Consider the following 26,519-nt stretch of genomic DNA (forward strand, 5'->3'; position numbering starts at 1 on the left):
TTGAGTTAAATATATGCAGTTTTCATATGGACTATGCTATTGAATTTGTTACTTAGGTGCCCTAGAACTTGTAAAGTATAGCCTTAAACTGAGTTTTGCCCTTTAAACATGAATTCGTTTAAGTTAAGTTTATGCTAACCTGCTTTTGTCCCCAAAAGATCTGTAGGTACTCATAATGTGGCTGTGTAAACAGTCTTATGTCCTCACAGCATGGATAATACAATGACACACACATGCACAGATGAACACATACACTGATACCCTGACACATGTAGAGACCAATTCCCCGGTCTGGTAGAAGAGGATTATGGCAGACTTCTCACTCAATTCCAAAACCCCACGGTCAGTCATAGGAATTCACTCAATTTGAATTTAGTTTGCAGCTTGTTAGGATGTGAATTGTGCCAATGCCACCCTTATGAAATTGGAATTAATTTTACTGCTTGAATATCCCACTTGCATGGCATTTCAGCAATCCCACATTTGGTTTGCCTAAAGACAAATGTACAGCAGCTGGTGAGCAGGCAGTGCAATTTTACAATATTGCATTCTTAGGGTTTCTTTTTTGTTTCTTATGTTTGAAAAATATGTCTAGAATGATTCTGTTTTTGGGGGATGTTATAGGTAAATGAAAAAAAAAAAAGATTAAAAAAATGACAAAACTGTCATACCTCTGATTGGCAGTATTCGCTAATGCCTAATAGAGTAACTACCCCACATGGTATTATAGTACTACTAGTATCGCACTACTGGCTTTTAAGGTATGCACCTGTATACACAAAACCTCCAGTGTCTGGATTTCAAGATTTCTAACATGTATAGGAAGAGGCTGCTTTTATTAACATTAAATATTTATTAAGAGTCATTTGCATTTCCCTCATTGATGGTCTGATCAGATCAATCTTCTTTATGAATGGAGCATTTTCATACCACAGATGCATCATAAAGTGGGTCACATTCATTTCGTTTACTTTCATTTAGGAAAAGGAATGAAAAAAAAAAGAGACACTGACAGTTTGCCATAGTACATAGCATCTGTCGTGTGTTGCCAGTGTGGCAGATAATTGTAATCTTTCCCCAAGGGGATGTTGGTCAGCATTATTGTTGTTTATGAAATGTTGTTCGTTTTAGTTAGATAAGGATGATTCGCTCAGTACGGGCTTAATCAGCCAATTAATAAAACAATTACTTGCAAAGGAGTTAAAAACTGGTAATTATATTTATATATATGTATTATAATTTTGCGGTAAACAGATTGTTCTCTATCACTGCGTATTAAGACACAAGCCGTCTGTGGCGTTTTGTTTATGCAGGATGTAGTTTACCCTATCGTTTGATTTTTCATGCATTATAAAACAAGCTAGGTTGTCAGATCTCCTGTACCTGTGAGAGTGTGTGTGTGAAGTTTGTGTGTAAGTGCGAGCCAGGGAAACAAGTTCAAGGATATGCACTCTCTCCAGAGGTTTGCATTTTCTTATTGTGCGTGAGTTGATTCTCAAGATGATAATGACAGGCTTAAGAATAAGATTTTAACAATGCTTTGTTGACCATCTCTTAGACTCGGGCTGCGTTTATCCCCCAGAGTGTTCTTTTCATGCTCTTCAAGTAATTTAGTCTGGAAAATTAAACGACAAACATTATTACAAATAGATGAATGTGCTTTACAAAAGCAGCTCTTAGAACTGATAGACTCTTTCATAGCTGTTACTCTTAAAGGCAGATGCAGCAATCCCAGTTGCACATAAAGATCCTACCTTAGAAATGCTACCAAAGTAGTCATTTGTAGACAGAAGAGAAAATTATATATATTATGCACTTGCTGAGGCTCTTCTTCAAATGGAATGATATATCATCAGTAATCACACAGGCAGTCTTTCTATTTTTCTTCTCACCTATCGTTGATTTTAGTCTTTTATACTATGGTGTGGTTTGAATAACAATTCATCTCTTTCTTTTCTGTTTTCTGATTTCTTTTCAGTGCAGCGTTTCTTAAATAAAGACTAAGAATAATAATTTTAAAAAAGCCCTTGTGCCAGTTGGGCGACTCCGTGCACTCTGCTGGGCCCCTAATAGTTTCTCTAATGCTGCTGTATGGTCAACCAAAAATAATAGACAATCAATCAGAGTGGTTGCATACAAATTATGAATATTGTGTGTTTGCTGGCGAGGAATGAATATGCAATGGAGAGGTCACGCTGTTTATGCGACTATACATAAAAGCCTCTAAAGTGCTACTTAGCCCTATCTAATGAAGAAAAGCCCCCACTCCCACTAAATGAATATGAACAATAAATATAAAAATTTATAAATGATAAGAATAAAAAGAAATGCATTTGTTATGAATAATGAATTGCGGCAAACCATGATTAACAAGATGAGACTATTGAGTTGGATTAGAGCTGTCTGAGTCACCAGCTACATAATAAACCAGCAATTTTACAAAAAGTCCTGTAGTAGTTTTAATAAAACACAGTATTTCAAGGCAGTGGCACCTTTAACACAGTGGCCAAGTTTATTCAGCCCGAGTTTATTAGATTCATGGTACCGAAGTGGAGTTCAGTACAAGAGATTGGAAGGCTGTCGGTAAAGATGCTTTAAATGACAAATCACTACAAGTGGGACAAATAATCAATATATTCTGAGATAAGCCCCACTGATATGTTTTTGTTGTGCTGCCACTGATTTCACAAGATGTACTCTGCTTTCTTCTCTTCCTTTAGAATTTCTGAAAAAACAAATCAAATAAAATGAACCCTCTTTCATAATGCATGGACAAAAAGGATGCAGCATTGTGAATGCAGGAAATACATATAGTAATGTTCAAAATTCTTCAGTCAACCTTCATTTCCTTATGATTTGATAGAAAAATGGGAAATAGCTGCTGTGATTTATTGAAATACACGCAAACATAGATGTTAATACAGCATATAAGACAAAAACAGAGCTTGTACAATTGTAACGAGCTTGACAGTCAATATTTGGTGTGACCACATTTATTCTTCAACACAGCCTGAACTCTCTTAGGTATGCTTTCTTGTAATTTCTATAAGTAGTCTTCAGGAATAGTTAGTAGTAGTAGTACTTTTCTGCATTCATATTTGTCAATCCAGCCATCCAGTGGTCCAACACCACTGGTTGAAATGCAGCCCCAAACCAGTCTCCACCATGTTTTACAGATACCCGTAGATGCATATTGTTTAAACTGAAAACTTTAAATTTGGATTCGGCCTCCATAAGACTTGTTGCCACTGATTCTCAGACCAGTTCTTGTGTAATTTGTGTACCTCAGCCTTCTATCAGTTGCTTCTTGACACTCCCCTCCCAATGAGACAATTTCTGATGAGACTTTTTTGAAAGAGTAGATGGATAAACTGAAGGGCCAGATGCATTTCTCAGGTCCTGAGTCAGGTCTAGGGCTGTGCGATATGACTAAAATCTCATATCCCAATATAAGACGTTTCTCATCCCGATAACGATACATCTCAAAATTGTGCATTTTTGTTCCTTCTCATCTGTAAACTCTCTCCATACGCTTTCACGCGATTCTTGTGTAGGTGGTTGAAGAGGTTTGTTGTGTTTGAACCTGTGGTGGGGATCAGTTTGTGGCATAATTTGCATAGTACAGTTTTCTGTCCGTGTCAGACTTTTCAAAACCAAACCATGTCCATGCTGCAGAGGTAGCCGCTCATTTAGGAATAAGGTCCTCGATTTGTTGTGACTGGTCCTTCTGTTTGGAGCTACCTGGTTCTGCCTCATCTTCACTGTCCATGCTGGTTTTCTCTGTGCCTGCATCCACATGGTGACCATCTAAACGATGAAAAAATATTGCGATACCATGAAACAAACAACAGTGTATAATACGAAACGATAGATATTTTTATTTGGTCATCCGATATATTTCGTCATATCGCACAGCCCTAGTCAGGTCTAGTCAGGTTGCGATTTTCAGATACTATTCATCTGCTGTGCGTAGTTTTCAGGGTCACCACTTCTTCTTTTGTCTTTCACTGCTCCACTTTTCTCAAATGCACACCATAATGAGACATTATGATGTGCATATGGTTTTTAGCTAATAGCTTTTTGAGAATTACCTTGTTGGAGCAGAAATAGTCTTTTATGTCTGTGACACTGTGTTATCTTTGGCTTTTTTTAAAATAGATTTTTATCAAGTCAACTAAACAAATTGCCTTTTCGCAACATTTCTACTGGTAACAAAGTGGCTAAAGATACATTTAAAACTGTTTTTTTGCTAATGTGTCTGCTTGATGTAGACAAAACACTGATTCTTTTCTTCACTTAGGTGCCCTTTTTTGTACTTGAATGATTCATAGGTCAGTGTTGTGGCTCAAACAAAACGGTCAGTTACAAGGACTGAGCTGAAGTTAGTGAAAAAGCAGCCAGTGTCAAAAGAAATAACTTTGAAAAGACCTTCAGAAAGTCTTTAAAATTTTGGCTCATTTAAAGCAAAATATCAAACCTGCTTCCCAATATATTCTTATAATCAATGTGTTTTTGTTTTCATAAGAAAAGACAACCACAGGGTTTCTTTTCATGTGTACACATAATCAGCATATCTGTAAAATTAAAGTAGCTGAATTCAAAGGTTGCTGTACTAGAGGTGTGGCAAAATAAACAACAACAGGCCAAGTGTGAATGCCCCTTCCTGATGATTCACAGCACTGCATAAAGAAACCTTTTTTTTAGCCTTTTCTCTGCTTTATACAGAGGGCTGCTGAGCACGCATGCTTGATTTTAGCTGTGCCTCGTGTCATTTATACAGCTGCACTCGCTCACACATGGGAGACACCAGTTTAACTACTGCTTTGAACTTCTGTCAACAGCACGGCTCACCCGGGCACCTTAGAATTATGCTAGAGGTTGTATTTAAGTGTTTGAGTGCCGCTGACATGTGGTAGAAATGCAACCAGCGGAGAAATTTACAGAGTTTTTTCCTTTTTGCCTGTCATTCTGAGTAGAGCGACTTCAAAATAATTGCAAAGGATTTTTCTTTTGTCCCTGCATACATGAGATGATTTGAGACCTCCATATAAGTGTGATTTCCCCCCCACAAAAGAACTAAATCAATGGCACATATTTTTAATTTGATACAATTTAATTAATAATTACATTATTACAGTTACGTTTTTTAGGTCAGAAGGTTCAATAAAAACTCAGGTTTCCCCCCAAAATTTGAACTTTCTAGCAATTATTTCATGGTTGAGGCTTTACAGGGCTAAATCAAAGCCAAACTAAAAGCACTTACATTTAAAAAAAGATGTAGAGTTGAAGAGTGGAGTCAGATAGGTCCGTGTGCAACATACCATAAAACGTTGCAAAAAGATGTTTTCCCTTAGAGAAAGCCTTCATAGTCCTATCGAAAGGCATATTTTCAGCCTGCGTATCGTGCCTGCGCCACATATGTCTAAAGAATGCCATGTCACTTTGAAATCCAAAATTGTCTTAATGTGAAAAATTCTTCTTTCAAAGACTATTTTATGATGATGTTTATACATTAGAGCAGCCCATTACCAGGGGGGAGGGAGGGTATGACATTTTGCGTAGTAATGTGTAAAACTATAAGAAGCTTCTCTGTATAACTGAAGGAGCGCTATTAGTAAAGATTTAATCGTTCTGACTATATTAATGAGGGCGGTTTTGTAGATGACTGTATCTGCATACAAAATGCATCTCGTTTCATCTGAAATTGTAATTTTTTACTGAAATTTTTTTTGAATGCAGTGCCTCATTTCTTCAGACATAATGCTGTAAATGACTTTAAAGCACCAAACTCTGGAGACAAAGCCCCTCTGTGCCTCTGGCTGAGGGACTGTCATTATTGCTTCCTTACTCAGGAGTGAAGCTATTTCCTCCTCCACTGCCAGTCTCTGTGGTGTCGAGGGAAGAGCGGCACGCAGAATGCTGTCGAAAAAGGTGGAAGCTTTGTGGCAGAGTTGTAATGCGTAGCACTCGCACAACGTGCTCGTGGAAGGGGGATGCTGCAGATACGCACCCCTCTCTGATGCTGCGTGCGCTGCTTCTTCTGTCTGTGGTGGAGAAACCTGAAACCTGAACTCTAGTGTAAAATAACCTGAGTCTGATATGGTGAAAGGCTCTGCCATCGTTGGCGTATTATGATTGTTTTTATTCTCTCTTGTTCCTTGTTCATTAGACTATGTACACACAGAGCCTGCAGGTCACTCACCATTACCTGTGTGCTTGGTAGTTAAAAAACAAATAAAAAAAAATGTATCAAAAAAACTTTAAATTTGCAGTGTTATATCGGACGACCTTCTCTTTGAGATTAGTCACAGAAAGTAACAGTCCAGTGGGGTTTTTTTTTTGTATCACATAGCAAAAAGAGGCCTTTCTTTACACTAAACATCCATTTGCACAAATCACCAGTTTGTTGCTGAAACAATGTTAAAGTAGTATCTAGACTCACACGGGCTAACTGTGGTTGTTGAGTTGTGATTGGTTTACTTGTTTGGACTGGACCCGTTTTAGGTTATTTAGAAGTTAAGTAAGAGCCTTACTTAACTGACGACTGATTGATTGATTGTCTCTAGGAAGATATTTGGATGTTAAGTTGATCTGATCCCTTGTGCATCTGAGCCAGTTGATTATCATTGCAGTGTAATTATTGTCTCCACCCCTTTCTTAAGATGTTTTTCACTTTGCTTTTATGCCTTTCGTTTTCAGTTTTTATGGTCGAGGCGTCCACCGTCTGCCTGTTCCTGTCACTTTACCTCCTGGGTAAAGTTAAGATGTTGGTGAAACTTGCACACAATGTTCAACTAATTAGCCTTTATTACGGTAATCAAGGTTGCATTTGTTGCTTCACAGGAATCACTGCTCCCGTACAGGATTGGTCAGATTTTAGTGAAACGAGATAAATTTGTTGTGGACATTGCTGTTTGCCAGCCTCCTTGACTTCTCGCTGGATTTTAGTTCTTATTGGTGGGCGCAATAGAGCCAAAAGACAACAAAACCTGTAACTCTGTGTTTGCACTTTACACATTACAATAACCTCTAAATTGTGATGAGTCATGAACCGAAAGAGCTACTATGTTAGTGACGTTCTGTTTTTTTTGTGTGTGTTTTGTTTTCATGTATTTCCAGCTTCCACTGCACAAAAATGATCGGTTCCTTTAATTTTCTCTGTTTTACATGTTTTTTTTTTCTGTATAGCTTTAGCTAATCCGCTCTAAGTTTTCCAGTAGGAATGATGTCACTCAGATACATAGCAACGCACAATAACAGAGGGTTTATCTTTTAGCTTACAGAGAAGGGGTTGAGTAGGAGCCACTCGCACTGCCTGATGTGAAGAAACGCATGTGCTCACAAGCATACACTGAATGAGAATAATGTGTGTTTGTGTGTGCGTGTGTGTTTTCCTGGCAGACAGTAAAGGACAAATGCATGTATCATACCTAACAGGGTAGGTGGAGGGAGGGGGTGTACTCTTGTTCCTGTGAATAAAAGAGAGCAATCCAGTGATGTGTGAAAGAGAATCTGCAATTTGTCCTCGTTCACCATTCCTACCTAAGATATCAAATACACACGCAAACACACACAAAGGCCGATATGCACAAATATAGCCCCATAGAAATGAAGAGTGCCCCAAAATGCACCAGCATGCCCTGAGAATAGAATAGCACTCCAATATGCTCGTCCCATTTGTCTCAATCGGCCGGCTGTCTGAGCGGTCAGTCTTGGGACCTGAATGGGAATACAGAATAGAGTGCAGCTTTTTACACTTACTCAGCCTCACTGTACTCAGTATCTTTCTGACCTCTGTGGCCTTGCTACATGGAGCAGATACAACGCATCATTCACTACAAATCGACAACATGCTTTTGCATTTTTCATCCACGCTACCAAACAACCTAACCTCTGATCATATCTGCACAAAGTAGATCGACCCAGAACTACTGAATTCATCTCGCGTTAAATGGGTTCAGTGCTTCTGTGAGCCTTTAAGGTCTAAAACTCATATTTTAGGCCAGTAAATGAGTCAGATTTTTAACCGTCATAGGACAAATATACAGATACTGCAGTTTTGGTCAGTTTAGTTCCACTCAATTTACTTAGATTTTTTTTTTCTTTTTATTCAGATCACTTTCACGAGGTTTCACATTTGGGAAACACACAGTATGAAACAGTCAGCTGCACTTGTAATGTTAAACTAATTAATTAACTCTTTGATACAGCGTTTAATAATACTACTAGAAATCATAACAGTAAGATAACAGACATGATCCACTTTTTATCACCTTCCCTCAGATTATCCTGTATTCATTGCGGGCGCTGACCGGCTCAGTACAAAGCATCTCGTGCCGGCTATTATCGACCCATTAATTGGAAAGGGGCCCATTGTAGTGAAAGGGTTGGGCAGTACAGACAGGCAGGAAGAGATGGAGCCTTAAGATCAGCCTGGAATAGTTGGCAGGAAACAGGGTCCTATGAAGTGGCTTAATGTGCTTTTTATTGGCTCGTGCGGGGTGGAGCATGTGCTTTAGGTGTGAAATGTCTCTTTTCCCTTTTTGATAACAAACCAAACAAAATACCATCGTATTTACCGTGCAATGGAGATGTGCATTTCCATTCATCATGCTAATCAAAGCAAATTTAATGCTGATGTACAACAGACCGTTGACATTTCAAGGTTTTTTGGTCCATGTGGATGACAAAAAATAACTTTTTGAGTCTGTTGTAATAATGAAAAAGTAAAAGTTCTGTTCACAAGGATATTATTTGTTTTGTGTGCACAGGTGTGGAAAATAAATTAAACCATATAACCGGCAGGAAAACTATTTTCTGTTAATGTCCTTTCCTCCTGCTCAGTGCTAACAGAGCTGAGTTGATTGAAAAATATGCCCAAGGTTGATACCCTGGTCATAAAAGTACAGAAGGGGCACATCAATATAAAAACTCCCAACTCTCTTTTCCAAAAAAAAAGAAAGAAAAAAACGCAGGCTGTTATCATTTCAATGCCAAACGATTTCATTCATTCTTCTTCTTACTTCGTGGTCAGATTCCAGTCTTTGATATATTCTGTGGGTGTTTTCTTTTAGTATTGGTTGAAGGCTGAGGCGGAATAAAGTGTTTAGGTAGAGATAAAGGTGCTGGTGAAAGCATGGAAGGTCAAAGAACTGAGGTGGCCCGCCTGACCTTCACACACCCTTTTTCATACCGAGCCACCGCTGCGCACGGATGACATTGAAATACTCTATCGACTGTGAGTCAAGCTGTGCATGTGAAAAACTCTGGCACAAGTAGACATTACTCACTAAACATGACATTTAACCGCCACGAATTCAAGACACAGAGAGTTGTGCACAACACAGGGTAATTATTTGTGTTGCTGTGATGAATACTGCTACAACACTATGAAAGCTATATCTCTCAAAGACATTTGTTTCCGCCATTCCTCCCTACCTGAGCATGACTTTGTTTATATCCTCGCAATAATTTCGCCTAAATATAAGCATATAACTTTCCCTCTCCCTGTGTTTTTGCTGAGAAGTCTATATATCTTGCCAGTTTTTTTCATCTTTTGTAACTTTAGCTATTTATGGAAATTCCAGAAAGCGCATGAAGATTTTCCTTTAACATGATCAAAACCACGACACCGATCTACACTGTAAAACTGCAAATCATACGGTGCTTTATCCTGTTTATGCAGTAGGGCTTCTACCGGTATTTCATTATACTGCTATGCTTTATCACAGACGTCATTCTGTTTCTTTGCATCCATGTGCGTAAAAGCATGTGCATGTGTTTTAGTTTCCTATCTATCAATTCACGTTAGTAGAAGGCCCCTGTGTACTATCGGGTTTACACATATGAAATAAAGCACCACAGGGTCCAGCACATGCAAGATGCGGTTCCTCACAAACAATTTATTTTTGTGCACAAAAATAGAAAGGACAAAAAAAAAGTGCAGGATATTCTTAGAGTGTCAGCAGATTCCCGTGGAGATGTTGTTAAAGGAACAAGGAGCAAATAGCATTTTAAATTCTGCACAAACAGTCCGACTAGGACTCCAGAAACGTATCGGCAATGTTCTCTATTTTCATCGAGACTGTTGTCCTAGCGCTCATTGATTATATGATGTCTGCCAGATTTGATGTTCAGCTCTGTGGTTTACTCTCAAATGGCTAATTAGCCTGCCTTATGTGGTTAATGAAATGCTCAAATCTTGGCCATGAAGGGCTCCCTTTTTTTAATTTTATAGCTTTTATCACCCCTAATCTGTCCTCTGCCTTATTTTCTTATGCATAATTAATCATATGTCACTAGGAATTCTTGTTTCGCAGCAGGACTCATTTCTTTCGTGCTTACAACATACTTTTGTCTCTCTCTCTTCTCAACAGACGGACAATTTCCCCACGGAGCCTAATTATATGGGTAGCAGACAACAGTTTGTTCAAAGGTAAGGGTTGAGATCTGTGGCCTTGACTAGACATCAGACCCTTGTTTGTTTGTTTTTTTCAGCTTTATTTTATTCCCCACAAACTAATTTAACATTAGCTGCGCTGACAATGAACTGTAGTGAGTAATAAAAAGAAGAAGACGGTCGTGTACATTTAATTAGCTTGAAAGTCGGTCACTAAAAATATTCTGTGTTACTAGAACATTATCATACACAGGATTGGACTCACAGAAGACAGCAAAGCTTGTGTTATATTTTTAGAAGCGTTTTATTACATCCTAAATCCTTAAATCATTATAATAATGTTCCTTGCTTGGCATTCAAGAATGGTGTCTCTAAACTTCCTTGGAGGGTTAAAAAACACCCACTAAGAAATCCTCCACCACACTCAGCACTCACAGTCCTTTTTTTTTTTATTTGTTTGTTTGTGTAGTAGTTCAACATTCAAAGACCCTGAGCGAGCAAGCCTCAGAGACAGCGGCCATGGTGACAGCGACCAGGCTGACAGTGACCAGGACACCAACAAAGGCTCCTGCTGTGATATGTCTGCAAAAGAAGCCCTCAAGCTGAAGGCTGCAGGCGTGAAACCACCACCCCTGGAGCAAGGTGAGCCCTTACCGGAAAAAAATGTGATTACACGAGAAATAAAGGAGCGTCGTGCAGGCCAACACACTTGAATGAGGGGAAAAAGAAAAAAAAAGGACTCAATTCGTTTTCTGTGCTCAGCTCAAGTTATTTGTATTAATGGTTGAGCTTTTGACTTGCCTGAGCGCTCCCAATCTGAACTTATACTTGGCTACTTTATTTCCCCTACTTTGTTCTCTGCACTTTTCACATTTAAAGTGCATGGGGGTGTGCGGTTGTATCGGAGGGTGTGAGCGAGTGTGCATTCTATACACGTCCTCAGTTTATCAAAGCAGACAAGCCCATTATGTTTTTATAAGCCCAACTACTTCAGCTTCTCCATTTAGTCCCCTTCCTCGAGCACCCATCTCTGAAACTTTGATAATGTAACATGGAAAATGACTTAGTGAGCGGCAGGCGATGTAGCTTTGTACTGCGGTGATTAAATATGAATAATTATTCTAAGCGCTGCGGGTCGGGCAGATTACACATGACATGTGTAGAACAATAACTCCCCAGATATGAGTTGTTGGGGTCCCTCGCACCCCAGCGACCTCACATGATTCGTGCAAGGTCAGGGGAAGGAAGCAGGAAGTCAAGATCACACACGGGTGTGGTGTAAGGTGATAGGGTGGGAAGGTGAAATTCTCCCTGCGGTTTCAGCCAGTCGTGTACATCGGCGTGCATCATTACCTGTTAGGAAAAACACAGATTCCCACAGAGATACAAATTTCCCAAGTCTGGCTGACAGGATGCAGCAGTACAGTCCTGTATCCTGAACATGGATTCTCAATAATGACGCTATTAATCCAGGGAACAGACGGGCTGTTTTTACTTCTTGCGGAAGGACAATGACAATTTGTGCAACACTCTGTGCTGCAATATGCATGTCTCACTGGATAGCGTTTTTTTTTTTCCTTTTCACTGGTTTTTAGAATGGGAAAAAAAGCCCACACATGTTGGCAAGAGAAATTGGACAATTAAAAAGCTCCATATGTTTCTCATTTTGAAAATGTTCTCATTTAATTGTCCAAGAGGGAGTAAATGGATCGCATTTCTACACACAAGACACATGACAAAGGGAGACGAGAGAGTTTGGGGCATTAGTCGGCGTGCAAAAGCTGTTGCTGGTGGTGTCGGGCGAATGCGTGCTGGCCCTATCGGCCTTTGCGCCAGCTGCGACCCGTCCTTCCGCCCTTCCTGCGTGTTGCTTTGATCAGGAATGTCTTGTTCTCGTACAAAAGATCGCATCAATACGCACATATACGCGCGAAGGCCAGCGGTGCTGGAAGCTCAGTGAAGGGCTATAAACTGCCTGTTCTCGCTCACTTTATTCTCACCCTCTGCTCTGTTTTCAGCCCCGCTCCATGACTTTCGTTACACTTCTCTACCGCTCCTTGTTTGGGGAAATCGATTGATGTGAGATTAGACAGTTAACTGGCTGCAGCTGGCTGTGTTTTGCCAATAACATGCAGGCTTAGCTAGGCCTGTGGGGGAGGGCTGGAGCAGGAGGCCAAGCCCTGGTGCTGGAGTGGTAGTGAGAAGTGAGGTGTGGTACACATCGCTCTGGCGGTGTTCCAGCTTGTCTTTATTAACTTGCAAAAATACCAGTTGAATGCTGAAAGGCCTCGCTGTGAGTTAAACCGCACCTAAATATTACACGATGCAGTCATGGTCAGTCACTCTTAGTGCTACTGTTGTCTTTATTGGTACTGAATCATTTTATGCCTAATTGATGAGACTTTCTTTTAAAAAAATAACAAAAAATCAAAGAATAAAGGCAATAGAGGAAACTCAAACGTGAACTATTAAAAGGGAATATGATGTGGCTACAGTCAGGTACTGCCTAATATTTAAATAAAACTCTGTGTGTGTGTGTGTGTGTGTGCGCGCGTGTGTGTGTGTGTGTGCGTGCACTCTCGTGCTCCACATGGAAGGACGCAGGTCTGTCTATTATCAGATGGGAGAAAAAAAGGAGAAAGAAAAGGGAGATTGTCATTGGTCACTGTCTCTGGGGTCGTATTCCTGCAGGCTTATTTTCTTCAGATCTCAGCACTTAGCATCTCCTTCATAGGTCTCTCTCTCTCCCTCTCTGCCCCCCTCCTCTCCTTCCCTCGTTCATCCCATCTTAAGTCCTCTGTTTCCCTCTAAGCGTAGCCCTCCCAATTACTCTCTGTAGCTCTCTCTGCTTTCCTGCCAGAACACTGCGGCCTCATTCACTGGCTCCGTATAAACAGAACTACAAGTGCACAAAGCATGTAGTTCAAGTCCCAATCAATTCCCAACCCTGTTTTAGTCATAGCCCCCATACTTGCTAGGTTGTAGCCTACAGCGTATCTACAACTGTGTCTTTGTTTTTTATTTTAATTTCTATTTTTAACATTCTCGTTGGCTTTTTTCCTCCTTTCTCCTCTTTTTCAGTAACAGCCACGAGTAACATACATTAACCTCGTACCGTCCGTGCAATCCATCGCCTCCTCTGATGCCCAGTGTTCAGCAGTATCCTGCTAGACAACATCATCTGGACATCTTCGCACCACAGATCACTCTCAAATTGATTAATTAGCTCCGCAAAAGTGGTAGCAATGTATTAATTAAGCTTATATTGAGCTTATAATTAAGCGTATATCAAATGCATTTTTTTGCCAGTTTTAAACGCCGATTAATTGATGCTCCAGCGTGCCTGCAGCAGACATTAATGTGGGCTTGTCTGGCTCTAGCGGAGTGGCTGGCAGCACATCGCTCGCCTCTGTGGAGATGACTGCCACAGTCGCTATCACGAACAGACAGGCGGCAGTGGTGTTGGGAGATGTTACCCACTGATATAGCTGTCCGAGCAAATGGAGAAAGAGAGAGAGAGAGAGCTGATGATTGAGGAAGAGCAGAAAGAATAGAAGGGGCCGGATGCTGTTTAACTGTACCAGCTGACCTATCCTAATTAGCTGCGACTGGATTATGATAATCAAAACGCCTCCTGCCTTGTTTTAAAGAGAGAAACTCGAGTGTGACAGAAGGGGAGGGGGGAAGGGGGAGGATATGATACTACAAGGACAGTGTGGGTACAGTGAGGGAAGACAGCGAGAGACGTGTTTCTGTGACGGCATGGTAGAAAGCGATGAAATGTACTTTCCTCTGTTATTTGTTGAGGGGTGATAAAAAATCCCCACCCCCACAGCATCCCACAGCTCGTGAATGTCTCAGAATAAGGGGAAATGTCAGACTTTTGTCAATTTTTCGCACGCACACAAACTCCTGGCACAAATATGACTAAACAGTGATGTAAGTGCACGCACAGATCTGCTACATAAATAAATGATGATGCCGTATTTAGCTCTTCGTTTCCAAGATGGTTGTCTTCTCTGTAGGTGTTCAGCAATTTATGGTGATGAGAAGAGAGTGAGTCCTGGGAGCTGGGAGGCGAACAGTTTATATGTATAAATATATATATAATGGGTACATTTTATGAAATTGGATTGCCTCCCTGGTGGATTTTAAACATTTTCCTTGCCTAAAAAGTTGATAAGGGATCAAGAACGTTACAATTAGAACCCAAGAAATTTGAAGTTGATCAGCATTGGCTTCAGATTGACTTCATCTTTATTGTCAGTACTCATACTATGTCTTGGTCAAGGTATTTGCTGCTACAGTGGCTTAGTAGGTGGCTAAATAGACAGTTGAATAGCTAAAAACATACATTATGTTTTTATGTTATGTGAACATAATGTGCAGTATGTGGGGAATATCTGCAATATCAGTATAAAAGTATAAAATGAATGCCTTACTTTTATACGTATAGGATATCATACCATATAACTATGCCTCCTTGGCTATAAAGCACATTATGCATCACTTATTTTAATCATTAAAAAAAATTGAGTCCTCACTATGGCCTTGCAACACTTTGGAGATAAAAAATAAAAGAGGGCATGACGTTACATTTTTACATCCGAAACAATCAGGAGGAAATTAAGTCTTTTAAAAGTTATGTTGTTGAATAATAAGCTTTCTCTTCCATTGCACACTGGGAACAAACTAACTATTCAGACTTCAATCCATCTTAAATATTCACCCATCTTCCCCCCGTGGCAGCCTTAATCTTAAGACTCCTGCGTTACTGTATTTTTTCAAAGGGTCTTGATTCCCCACAATCTCGGCCTTTTTCCTTCTTTTTTTTTCCTTTTTATTCGGAGCAATTAATTTTGAATCGCGAGTGAACCTTTTGATAAAAGAAAATGCAATTCCAAGATTAATTGACTGGTCAGAAGTCTGATCAGATGCCCTTTTCACACTTGTAGCCATGGCAACCTCTATCCTTCTCACTCTGGCCTTCAATAAACCTTTATCTGACTTGTGGAAAAGGCCGTTTCATTCAGCATCATTCATATTTCATGGACAGATAAATGCAGACACGTTTTTCATAGGGTGGGTAGATGTGTATTACATCTCTAATTTGAATCCTTCTGAAATTGTATTCAGAATGCAGCTCAGTAAGAACACTGTCTGTTCGCTATGTGCACGTACATTATTGATACAAATAGTGAACTTTGGCCAGTAAACGGTGCTTATTGTGCTTAATCATGATCACAGTGTTTATGTCATTTGAAGATATTCATATTTAGCCTTTTTTGTGGCCAACTAATTCTACAAGGAACAAAAACACTGCGCACACATATTACTGAGATGTCATTGTTTTCTTAGTTGTATTTGTTAGCGCAAAGTTTTATTATAAACAGTTATGGTGAATTACGGTTTGTCACAGTCTGATGGATGAGTTCATGCCACTCTTTTTTTAAATAATAATTTTTTTGTGGGTTTCCTTTTAGGGATGAATTATTGCTTAGAATAAAAGTAAAGTTTTCAGTCAAAGTGAGAGAAAGACGGAGCAATCAGAAAGAAAAAAAAAAGTCATAAAAAAAAGTCCAACTGCTGAAAGACAAGCTGCTTGAAGATGCATCCTTCTTCTTGAAACATTTCCGCCGGGCATTGAATCCAAATTGGAGTCTTGATGAAATTACGGCACAGCCAGAACGTGACTCCGATTTATCGGATGAAACTAAAAAGCAACAGCGACGAGGGAGCTGAAAAATGATGACTCAGTATCAGAAAATGTGGTTAATGGTTCACATTCCTATTACTAGATCCTCCATACCTGTGATAGTTCTACACAGTGTAGCCTGCACCTAACTTAACCCCTGCCCAGTACTCTGTTTGTCCTGCATGAGCTGCTCATTAAAAGGTTTAACAGGCAAAGGCAAAAATGAATATTACAATTGGATATACTCACAAAGGGCAGCTGTAATCCTTCTGGCCTGTCAAATAGTGGGCTGCTTAGGTGTGAGGGGTTTGAGCTTTAGAACTCGCTGGTTTTCAAATCTGCTCTTAATATCACAGCTTAATGTGGATCAAATTTTTCTGCAGATTCATCTTCATACCTCTTATAAATCTTAACGTGCAGTTAGAACATTTGTACATAATCAGCTACGACAAATGCAGCATAATAGTTTCAGTACTGTGCAGAAGCATTGAACTTTCTGCACAGTACTGCTACTACTGAGCCTTTCATGTATGTTTCATTTTTTCTGCCTTTTAACTCATTTTCAGTCCAGTTCTTATATCTGACCTTTCTTTAAAGCAATTACCACCGAGCTATAAATCATTTTGAATTAAAAAAAGCACCTAATTCAATGAATGAACTAGTGTTGTGTCTATATAAAATAGACAACTTAGATGGAACCAATTTTAAATTGTATCTTTAGGCACATTGTTACCAGCAGCATGTCACAAAAGCACATATTTTCCTCCCATGTCTTTAGCTGAATGAAAAATGCCAGTTTGACAGGCACAAAATAGCATTTGTGAACCAACAAGGTGATTCCCAAAGAGCTATTAGCTGGAAACTTGGCATATCTCAGCGTGGTGTCCAGTGTGTCATAAGAAATTGAGAAAACTGGACCAGTGGAGAATGAAAAAAAAAGTAGTGGAAGGCCTAAAAAATATCTTCCACATTCGATCAGTACCTAAAAACCAGAAGAAACAGGGAAAAAAGTCACCAAGGACCTGACATAGGACCTCAGAGATGCAAATGGCCTTTCACCCAATCCATTTAGTACTGTTTAGTGAAGCCTCATCAGATTGTCTCAGTACAAGTTTGGTAGTCAACAAGCCATTCTTAGGAAAACAGAGAGAAAAGGCTGTGACAAGTTACACAAGAACTGGACTAAAGTGCTAAATCTAAATTAGAAGCCTTTGATTCAAATCATCATATGTTTGTACGATGGAGGTCAGGAGAGATACAGCAGTGACTGTTGGGAGCTGCATTATAGCCAGTGGTGCTGGAGATCTTGTCAAAATTGATGAAATTGCAGATGCAGAAAAGTACCATCAGATTTTGATCCACCATGCAATACCATCTGGAAAGCATCTGATCAGCAACGGCTTCATTTTTAAGCATGGCAATGATCCCAAACACACTGCAAGTGCAGTAAAAAAACATATGTGACTAGAAAAATACACAATTGAACACCATCAGTGATGGACTGGCCTCCCCACAACCAACATTATAGAAACAGTTTGGCTTTTGTAGGCTTTAAGAAGCATGAAGAATACCCCTGAAGACTGATTTTGCATCATATTCTGTATGTCAATGTATGTTTGCACATATATGTGTTTCAGTAAATGAAAATGGAAACGCACATACATATATATATATATATATATATATATATGTATATATATATAAGCAAAACTTTAGTGTGCACCCTGAGAGAAGGGGCATTGTTAATATGTTATTCTTCACACGATGTTAAAGTCTTTTTTTCCTGCAGGTTAATGGACAAACATCTGCTGAGAGAGAGGCTTCGTCTGAGACTGTTGTAATTAGTCAGTTTGCAAACATTACTCCAAACAGGTAGCATATGGAGGAGTCATAGTTTCGTGTGATGCCGTCACATCTGTCTTTTTAAACATGATTAATTGTGGCCATCAAGGTATGTTTACACCCAGTGCTTTGTGTCTACACCAGCAGAGACATGCATGTGCATGGTTCTGATGAACTCTTGCAGCGTGAGCGTCTTTTTTATGCCTGTTGGCTCTTTTCGTGAGTAATCAGTAATTTAAAAAATAACAACAACAAAAAAACAAGCAGAGTTTTAGTTTCTCCTTATTAAGTATCTGTCCTGTCTTAGTATCAGACCACTAGAGAATCCATTTATAAGTGTGTAGCATGGCCTTGGGTAGTAGATTAGAAAATCGACCGTCATCTGAAAACAGCAGATGCTCGTGTTTCTTCTTACTGTTTGTGCAAGCCATTGAGAAGCGAGGATTTGTCTTTCATCTTCTCGTGCTCCTCGTCTTCTCAGCTTTCTGTGTCCTGTCCCTGACTGGGCTGATAGTCTGATTCATGGCAGCATCACCAGCCACTTCCCTTGTGGGGAAAATGAGAACCATCAGCAATCTGGACTTCTCACTCAAAGTCAAATAAGATTTGTGAGTGTTTGTGTGCTCATACACATGTGCCAGATCCTGTGTTCACCCCGTTCTTAGAGGATGTGGCGGTATCGCACAGCAGTGAGGCGATTTGCAGCTAAGCTAGTGGAATCCTGTTGAAAGCCTAAAATCTTGTGGGGTGAAGGGAGGGGAAATATCACAGTCTTAGGATTTCTTCTCTCTCATTACGGGAGATTGAAAGGGATTATTCTATTTTCCTCAATACACAAAGTTTTATTAAATTCCACTGTTATGATTGCAGTTCACGAAGGGTAATGTCCGTTCTTGTGTCCTTCCTCTCGAGCTGCAGCTGATGAGCTTGGCTGCAGGAGTGCGAGTTCCACCTCTAAACCTGGGCCCGACTGCATGGCGCATCACCCCCTGATCCTCATTCAGCTAGTGAAGCCTCTCTCAAGCACTGTGGCACCACAGTGTTGGAGAGGATTGATGAATATCTCAGACTCTTACCACTCGGGCCGTAAATCTCTGACATTATCCCTTTCCCCTGGTAGCCGCAATGAATAATTACGGCATGTTTATGGAAGCAGTGAGTAAAAATATGTCTTATTTCATTCTAAGCACCATTATAACCTCTCGACATAGCATGATTGGACTTCTGATCTTAAAAACTCTGCAGGAAAAAAAGAAAAGAAAAGAAAAACAACACAGGGAATGCATTTCTCCCGCTGAACCTGAATGCTTACAGGTGCCCCGGCCCCTCTCTCCTCGCACCGCTGTGTAATGAGAACATGACAGGGCATTAATCCAAGTGTGTGCCCGCTCATAATACATCGAGAGGACACACAAAGCCGTTAAACACTGTGAGAATGTTACTGGAAGCTTGATGAAAAAAATGTAGGTGCCCTAAGTATAGGGATTAGAGTCATGGAGATTTAAACATAATCACACTTCAACCATATTGTTAGGGCTTCATCCACTGTCAGGCCAACTGCAAAACCTCAGGGATGATACCGAGTATTAAAACACTCGGTAACATTCAACTGTTAACCCAGAACTGCTTCTATCTTCTTTGTTTTGTATCAGACGCCACACCTGGCAGATGAATTTGTATGCGTTTGTTTTACTGCCTCATTTGAGCGTAATAGAGCTCAGAAAGCTGGGCTGGGCGGTTTGAATAGTTTGCATGTTTCATATTTACAGTTTATACACGCACACAGTCTTGCTTGCTGTAAACACACTAGTAGCTCATATCATCATCATCGTGTTCATCATCCAGGGAGCGTAGGCTTTCATTCTGCAAACGTAACAAAAAAATAACTGCCACACGTGTTTGCGCTCTACACACCATCACTCACCCTGCGTGCGTGCACGAGAGAGAGAGACACAATCCAGTTATTTATCAGTTCCATCATCGTGACAGACGTGTCTCCTCTCCTAGTTGTTCTCTTTGTAATCACATGAACAACAACCTTGTAGATGTAGTGTCTGTACTGTAAATTAAATTAACATTGTGTGCCTGAGCCCCATGGCTGTGCAGCTCTTTTCTTTTTTCTTTTTTTTTCCAGGCGATAACCTCTCCCTGGAAATTAAATTTGCGATTACAACAAACACAATTAGGGTATTATCTTTTCTAACTTTTGATTCAAAGATATTTTAAGATAGAAGATCTCGCACGCTAAATTCCCGGGGTTCTGGGGTTTTTTCAGCTCCTGGGTGGCACGTGGAGTATTCGTTTAGCGAAAAACATCCGACAGGCTTAAACGGTTATTCGGAAGTGGTGTGTGTCTGTTAGATGCACTGACTGAAGGGCAGCAATAACTCCTGTCACCCTGGTTTGCAAAAGGCTGATTTAGTGGGTTTTAGAGCGGGCAGTGTATTACAGTCAGACCGTCCTTGTGGCTTTCTTTTTCTGCATTAAAAACAAAATCATCGATCATCGTGTGACACTGAATTGTGGGCTGTGAAATGACCATTTTTTCCCTCCACACCCCCAACTATCCAAAAGTTAAACAAAAGAACAGTTACGAGGCAAGTTTGTTGTCACAGCGCCACTCTTGGAGTATGTGCTGCAGAGCAGCAGCAGAATTGTTCCAGTATCTGCTCTCAGTGGGTGAAACATGTTGTCCAGCACAGCAGTAGGGAGGATACTACGGAGCAGATTATAATGATACAGAACATCGTCACTCCCTGGACCAGAGCCACTCCGCGGCCATCTGTCCTCTTTCCATGGACAGCCGGGCATTTGTGCTTTTGTGTGTGTGTGCGTGTGTGTGTGTTAGAGAGTTTCCGATGTAATTCTAGACATTAACCAAGCTCTTTTACATATGCTTTGATAGCCTCTGCTTCCCCCCTATCATTTTTCAGCCGTATACATGACCATTCTCATCTCTCTCTCTCTCTCTCTCAGCGCTCTCTCGCGTACACCTCTGGGTTTCCAGTTTTGAGGCACACTAGGGTTTTACAAAGTAAAAATATCTAACTTGTACTGTTAATGAGCAAGGCGCTGCTTGTTTTGCTGCTCTTCAAATCATTATACATTAGATTCAAATGGAAATTAATTAACTGACTAATTGACGGTTGTCATTCTTTGCAGTGCTTACAGGCAAAAGATGAGTTTGTTAGTGGGGGAAAAACAGTCCTTGAAGGTTTACTGCTGTTGCAGATATCTGTTGCTATCTTGGCACTCAGAGCAGTGCTGGCCTCGGGAGTTTTTGCCTTTTTGTTTTTGTGGTAATTTATGACCTACTTCCACTTTGGAAACATTTTTACACCGGTGAAATATCCAGATTTGATTTGATTTATTTTTTATTTTTTGAGGCCAAAGTTAAATCTTTTATATGCCATCTTACAATAGCTTCCTTTAACTCTTTCCAAGTCAGCAAGCACCTGCAAAGAAGAAAAAAAACCCAAACAGTTATTTATGAAAGTAAATCTGACCTTACCTGTCATTAAAGAAAGCTCCTAAACTTCAGGAACATCCTGTATAACTAGTATTAACCCTACATGCTGTTACCTGCCAGCCATTATGCTCTTAAATGCACTGCACACGAACTTAATGATAGGGCTTAATATAATTTCTACTGTGCTGTTCCTTTGCTATGGACAACACAAGGTGAAAGTAAAAACTCGCTCTCTGCAGCTGCGGCATGGCCTGGCAGTGAGTCGCAAACACCAAATGAAAAGCAGTTGTTTGCACGGAGATAATGATAATGTCCAGAGCTGTTATAAAAAAATACAGTTGAAGGCCTCAGCGGAGTACAGTGGAACCCCGACTTAAAAAAGTAATTTGTTCCCGAGGGTCTTTCGTAAGTCGAAAATTTTCGTAAGTCGAAGCACCCGTCGCGCCTTTTGAGTGAACGATAGGCTATAAGCTAATTGCTGACTGCAACAACAGCGAAGCGCAAGTACGAAAGGGGTTGTCACATGATTCGAAAGGTATTGTGGTCATTCTGGGCTCAGCCAATCAGAGCCAGCGGATTTCGTTACGCGGGCATTTTGCCGTAACATGTAGGGCTGTGCGATATGACCAAAATCTCATATCCCGATAAAAGAATTCTATCGTCTCGATAACGATATAAATCACAAAAATGTAACATTTTCTGTAAATTCTGTGAATCTCGGGCAGCTCGACTTGCGTGAAGTGTTTCCAGCTGCGCGTCGTGTACCCGGAGTCGAGTGTTTTAACTGATGCATGAAACTATATATTTTTAGACATAAGTTGTAACGGCCGCCGTTTTCTTTGTATTTATTACACGGCGTGCTGCGGGGAAAAGCCTGTTCTAACGTTTGAGTCTAAGGTTTATTTTTTAGCACCTGACGGCTTTTTTACTTCTCATCCGTAAATAATCTGCTCTTTCACGTGATTCAGTTTATTTTGAAAAGTCTCAACAGGATTTTGAGCTTTATTGTGAAAGGTTTATGTGGAACATAAACAAGCGGACACGCGATGGTGTTACCGTCGCTGTTGCTAACGACAACGCATAAAAACAGGCGCTTGTCCGTCCATAGTGTGGCTATATTACATATAAGAGAAAGAGAGAACTTTAAGAAATGAATATAGCCACTACAGTGACCATCAGAACGATGAAAAAATATTGCCGTAAACAGTTTATTTTGCGACACCACGAAATAAACGCTAAACGTAAAATGAAACGATAGATGTTTTTATATCGTCATCCGATATATATCGTTATATCGAACAGCCCTAGTAACACGGGCAGAAATATTGCCGTTAAGTGCCTTCGTAACTTTAATTTTTTGTTAAATGGGGTATTTGTAAGTCGGGGTTCCACTGTATATGTGAGTAGAATATGATAGTGAGTGACAAAGTGAAGGTTATGTTTTTACTTTAAGTTAACACCTATCAGACTGCTTAAAAAGAATACTGATTTGATTAAACTCCCACCTCCAGCGAGCGTGATCGCTTTCAAATCACGAGAAGCTAAAGAGCCGAGAGGATAAAGGCTATAAAATTTGAGACACATTACAAAGGTCACAGGAAGTGACATGTGACAGTTCATGTTTTAGTTTTTACGATCATATAATTGTATTTACATGCTGTGTTTTTGCACCCTTTTTTTTTGTCTTCAGTAAAATACTAGAAATTGGAAGTTGTGCCTTTGACAGCAAGAGTTGCCCGTTCTGGGTACAGTTCGTATTTTTAATGGGCTGAGGATTATTCTATGCTTTACTCTAGCCCAACTTTATGCTATGGCTTTAAATGAAGCACATATAACATCTGCCTTCGTTACAGAGTGACTGACGGAAAGACACAGCTTTTACCTTTAAGCGGGGCCGTGTTACATATGTCAGATTCACACCTCTAGACAGTTCACACAAGTAGAGATGCCCGTTCTCTTGTCAGCTTTAACAATATCGTGGGAGGTAAAGCTATGGGTTGCAGAGATCTTTCTTTTTTTCCACATGACTTTGTTTCTGATCTCACCATCCTGCTATCTCTTAATGAATTCTTGTCTCATTTAAGGCAGAAGCGCCGGTGCTGGATTCAGAGACTGGAGATATCGGTGCATTTTTTTTTTCTTCTGCAGTGATATCTGCTTTTACTGACAATAATAGTCTGAACACTGAATCCCTCGTTTCTAACAGGTGCATAGTTTATTTGAGGTTCCAGGTCTGAGTTGGTGTATGTTTTGCATGTTTCATGTCCTCTGAAACGTAAACATTACACCGGATATCTTTTCTTCGGAAAGTATTTAACTTAAAAACACAGACACGGCTTAAAGAGGGCATCTCAACATGATGTTATAATACCAGTGGTTTTGTGCGTGTGCGATTTAATAGGGTGGTCACAATCAGTTGACTAAAATGTTTTGTGAGATTTGGATGCCACAGTGCTGTATAGTTGGACTTGTATTGTGCTCAGTTATACAATATTGAGTGAAGTACCAATATAAATTATAAAAACAACAAACGACAGATTGTTTGATCAATTCTGTGCAGTCGGCTACAAACTGGGCGAATTACTCCGCTTTGATTATGTGAAAATTCCTGCAGTGAATTCTGTACATCTTCCTCTGAATCACTGAGATGCGAGTGCGAGTGCCCCTCTGTCTGGGCTATTTTCTTGGCTGATGTAAATGAATATCTGTGGTGCCCTGGGGCATTGTTTCCCCATGTTACACAGCATCAGGAACCAGGGAGATAAATGGGCTTGGCCTGTCCAAGGCATCGGGACTTCTTCTCTGCTCAACCATAACTAGTAATGTCCTTTCATCCTCTGCCTGCAGTGCTATAGATAATGGAGTATTTGAAGAAGAGGAAATGCTAAAACAAAGAGACGAGATGTGGTTTATGTGATGGCAGTGGATGGGATAATCAAAAATGTCAGAGGAGAAGCAAATGTGATATAATATAGAGAAATAGCAGTGGGGTTTGAATGCATGAAATATATATATAGACAAATATAAATGGATTAAAATATAGGAAATCTAAGAAACAGTTGCAGAAAAGGAAGGAAGAATATCTCAGGCAGTTGTAAATAATCAGAGGATGAGAAAATCTCATGGGTGGTTGGATGGAAAGATGGATGAAGAGGGGCGGGACAGCAGGCAGGCTCCATGGGAGATTGGCTTAAGTAGCATGGTGCCTGGCTCCCCTGCAGTCACTGAGCCTCAAGTTCAAATTCAAAAGAAAGAAAACCTGTCAAAGCAAACACATGCCCTTCTAACACACGCCTAAACCCAATCACATGCACACAAAATCAGGAAGTTCTTTGGTGTCACTGTAGCAGCATAAAAAGAAAGAGCCCTGATAAATGTGGGATGAACCATTTGTAACATAAATGTAACTTTGTGCTGTTTGCCCTAGTAGCCGCAAGAATTTCATCAAACATCTTTTTCACATGCTTGACGGCGCACTATAGCTTTCCCTTACCGAAGGAGATCGAGAGCATGTGTATATGTGTCTCTTTGCGAGCATGTGAGGATGGCGACTGGGAGTGTTTTTCACCGATAACCTCAGTTTGTTACTTTTTGATCCTGCTAAATTAAGATAAGGGGCTTGGTTAATTAAACTGTCACATGGCAATACCTTGAGGAATTGCCAGGCCAACGCAGATTTAATTGGGTGGCTGCAAATGTCCCCGCGTTGCCTCTCTTTTTCGCGAAGCAGCCCCACAGATGGGGAGAAACACCCTCATGGCTACTGGCAAAAGACTCACGAATGACAGACATGAACATTTTGATAAAGAGGGGTGGAGCCAACGAAAGGTTGATCTGATTGCTAATGTGCTACTGTAAATGCTGTTCCCATAGCTTCCTGCTTTACAGGGTTAACGCTAGGTTAGACTTAACGGGACGGATTTTAATTGCTACTTGAGTATGCGCGAGTGAGATTTGTGTAATTCTTCTGTACATTGCAGGCGTCTCCTCAGTGCATTAGCTGTAAGGGTCTCCAAAGCCCGGTGGACAATGTCAGCAAGCTTAAGATGCATCTGTAATCACCAGCAGCCAATTAACAAGCTGACCTCACCTTCCCACCTCAAACCACAACAAAGATCTGTTATGGAGATTTGGAAGGCTTGCAGTGTAAACAACTAAGTGCGATGGATCTTCCTACAGTGCTTATGGGTGTTTGCATACATGTGCTTCATTGAAATTCAGAGCCACAGTGAGGTAGACGGATTGATGTTTTGCTGATGTGTAGGTTTTTCTGTAACAGGTTTAAAGAAAGCATTTGATCAAAGCACATATCCCCCAGATCCATTCAAGTTTTGCTTTTACTGTAGGAAGCTAAAAGTATTTACCAGAGTGTCCTATCACACATAAACACTCAGTGTTACTCATTTTAAAGGGAAGTGGCAGCAATTTGTGGACACACAATGAATGACGTTAATTGAAATGTTTTAATCTGATGCCGTTTTTAGAAAATCAGCACCGCTGAGATTAGTGTAGGCTCTTTAGCGGCGTTGTGGGGTTAGTGTTGCTGGAGGACATTTCCTTGATAGCGTAGCGCCCATTCAGTGGCGATGTTTTGAAAACAGTTGTCCATCTGCCCCTGGAGGTGATCAAAATCTGCCTTGATTAACAAGTGGGAAATCACGGTAATGGTCCCTTGTGCTGACTCTCATCCCCTCCCAAGTGGGGATCAAAGAGGATGAAGTTTTGAGCCCAGGGATAATCTAGTTCCCTAGATTGTGATAATGCTGCTCGGGATGATCGTGTGGATCAGAGCGAGTTGGGGCGTGCTCGTGCCTGTGGGTTTTATGCTTGCATGTACTTGTGCGCCAATGTGTTGGTGCTCAAAAGAGAAGAGGCAGACAATAGCAGAGTGTGCCACTGAAATAGTACACATAGCCTGATGGAAAATAGGATGTTGCTGTATCTAGGCAACCACATCAGAATTCAAGACATATCAAACAACAGGTGATCGCCACCATCTTCCTTTTTAATTTTAGGCGGATTAATTGTGATCAGATATTAATTGATGGTTTGCAACAATGCAGCTGTTTACAAACAAATTGCAGTTTGACATATTTAGACAGGCAGACATACGT

At 40.4% G+C, this 26,519-nt stretch overlaps 1 protein-coding gene across 2 annotated transcripts in view; it reads left to right on the forward strand.

Moving 5' to 3' along the window:
- pcdh17 (protocadherin 17) overlaps positions 1–26,519 on the forward strand; it is a 65,017-nt gene that overhangs the window by 18,098 nt on the left and 20,400 nt on the right. For both annotated transcript variants that reach the window (XM_040010893.1, XM_040010894.1), the window contains exons 3-4: positions 10,377–10,435; positions 10,869–11,041. In XM_040010893.1, the coding sequence (XP_039866827.1) occupies positions 10,377–10,435; positions 10,869–11,041 (232 nt within the window). The remainder of the gene's footprint in view (positions 1–10,376; positions 10,436–10,868; positions 11,042–26,519) is intronic.

The sequence above is a fragment of the Simochromis diagramma genome, unplaced genomic scaffold (assembly GCF_900408965.1).
Source record: "Simochromis diagramma unplaced genomic scaffold, fSimDia1.1 OVJJ01000603.1, whole genome shotgun sequence".
Classification (NCBI taxonomy): domain Eukaryota; kingdom Metazoa; phylum Chordata; class Actinopteri; order Cichliformes; family Cichlidae; genus Simochromis; species Simochromis diagramma.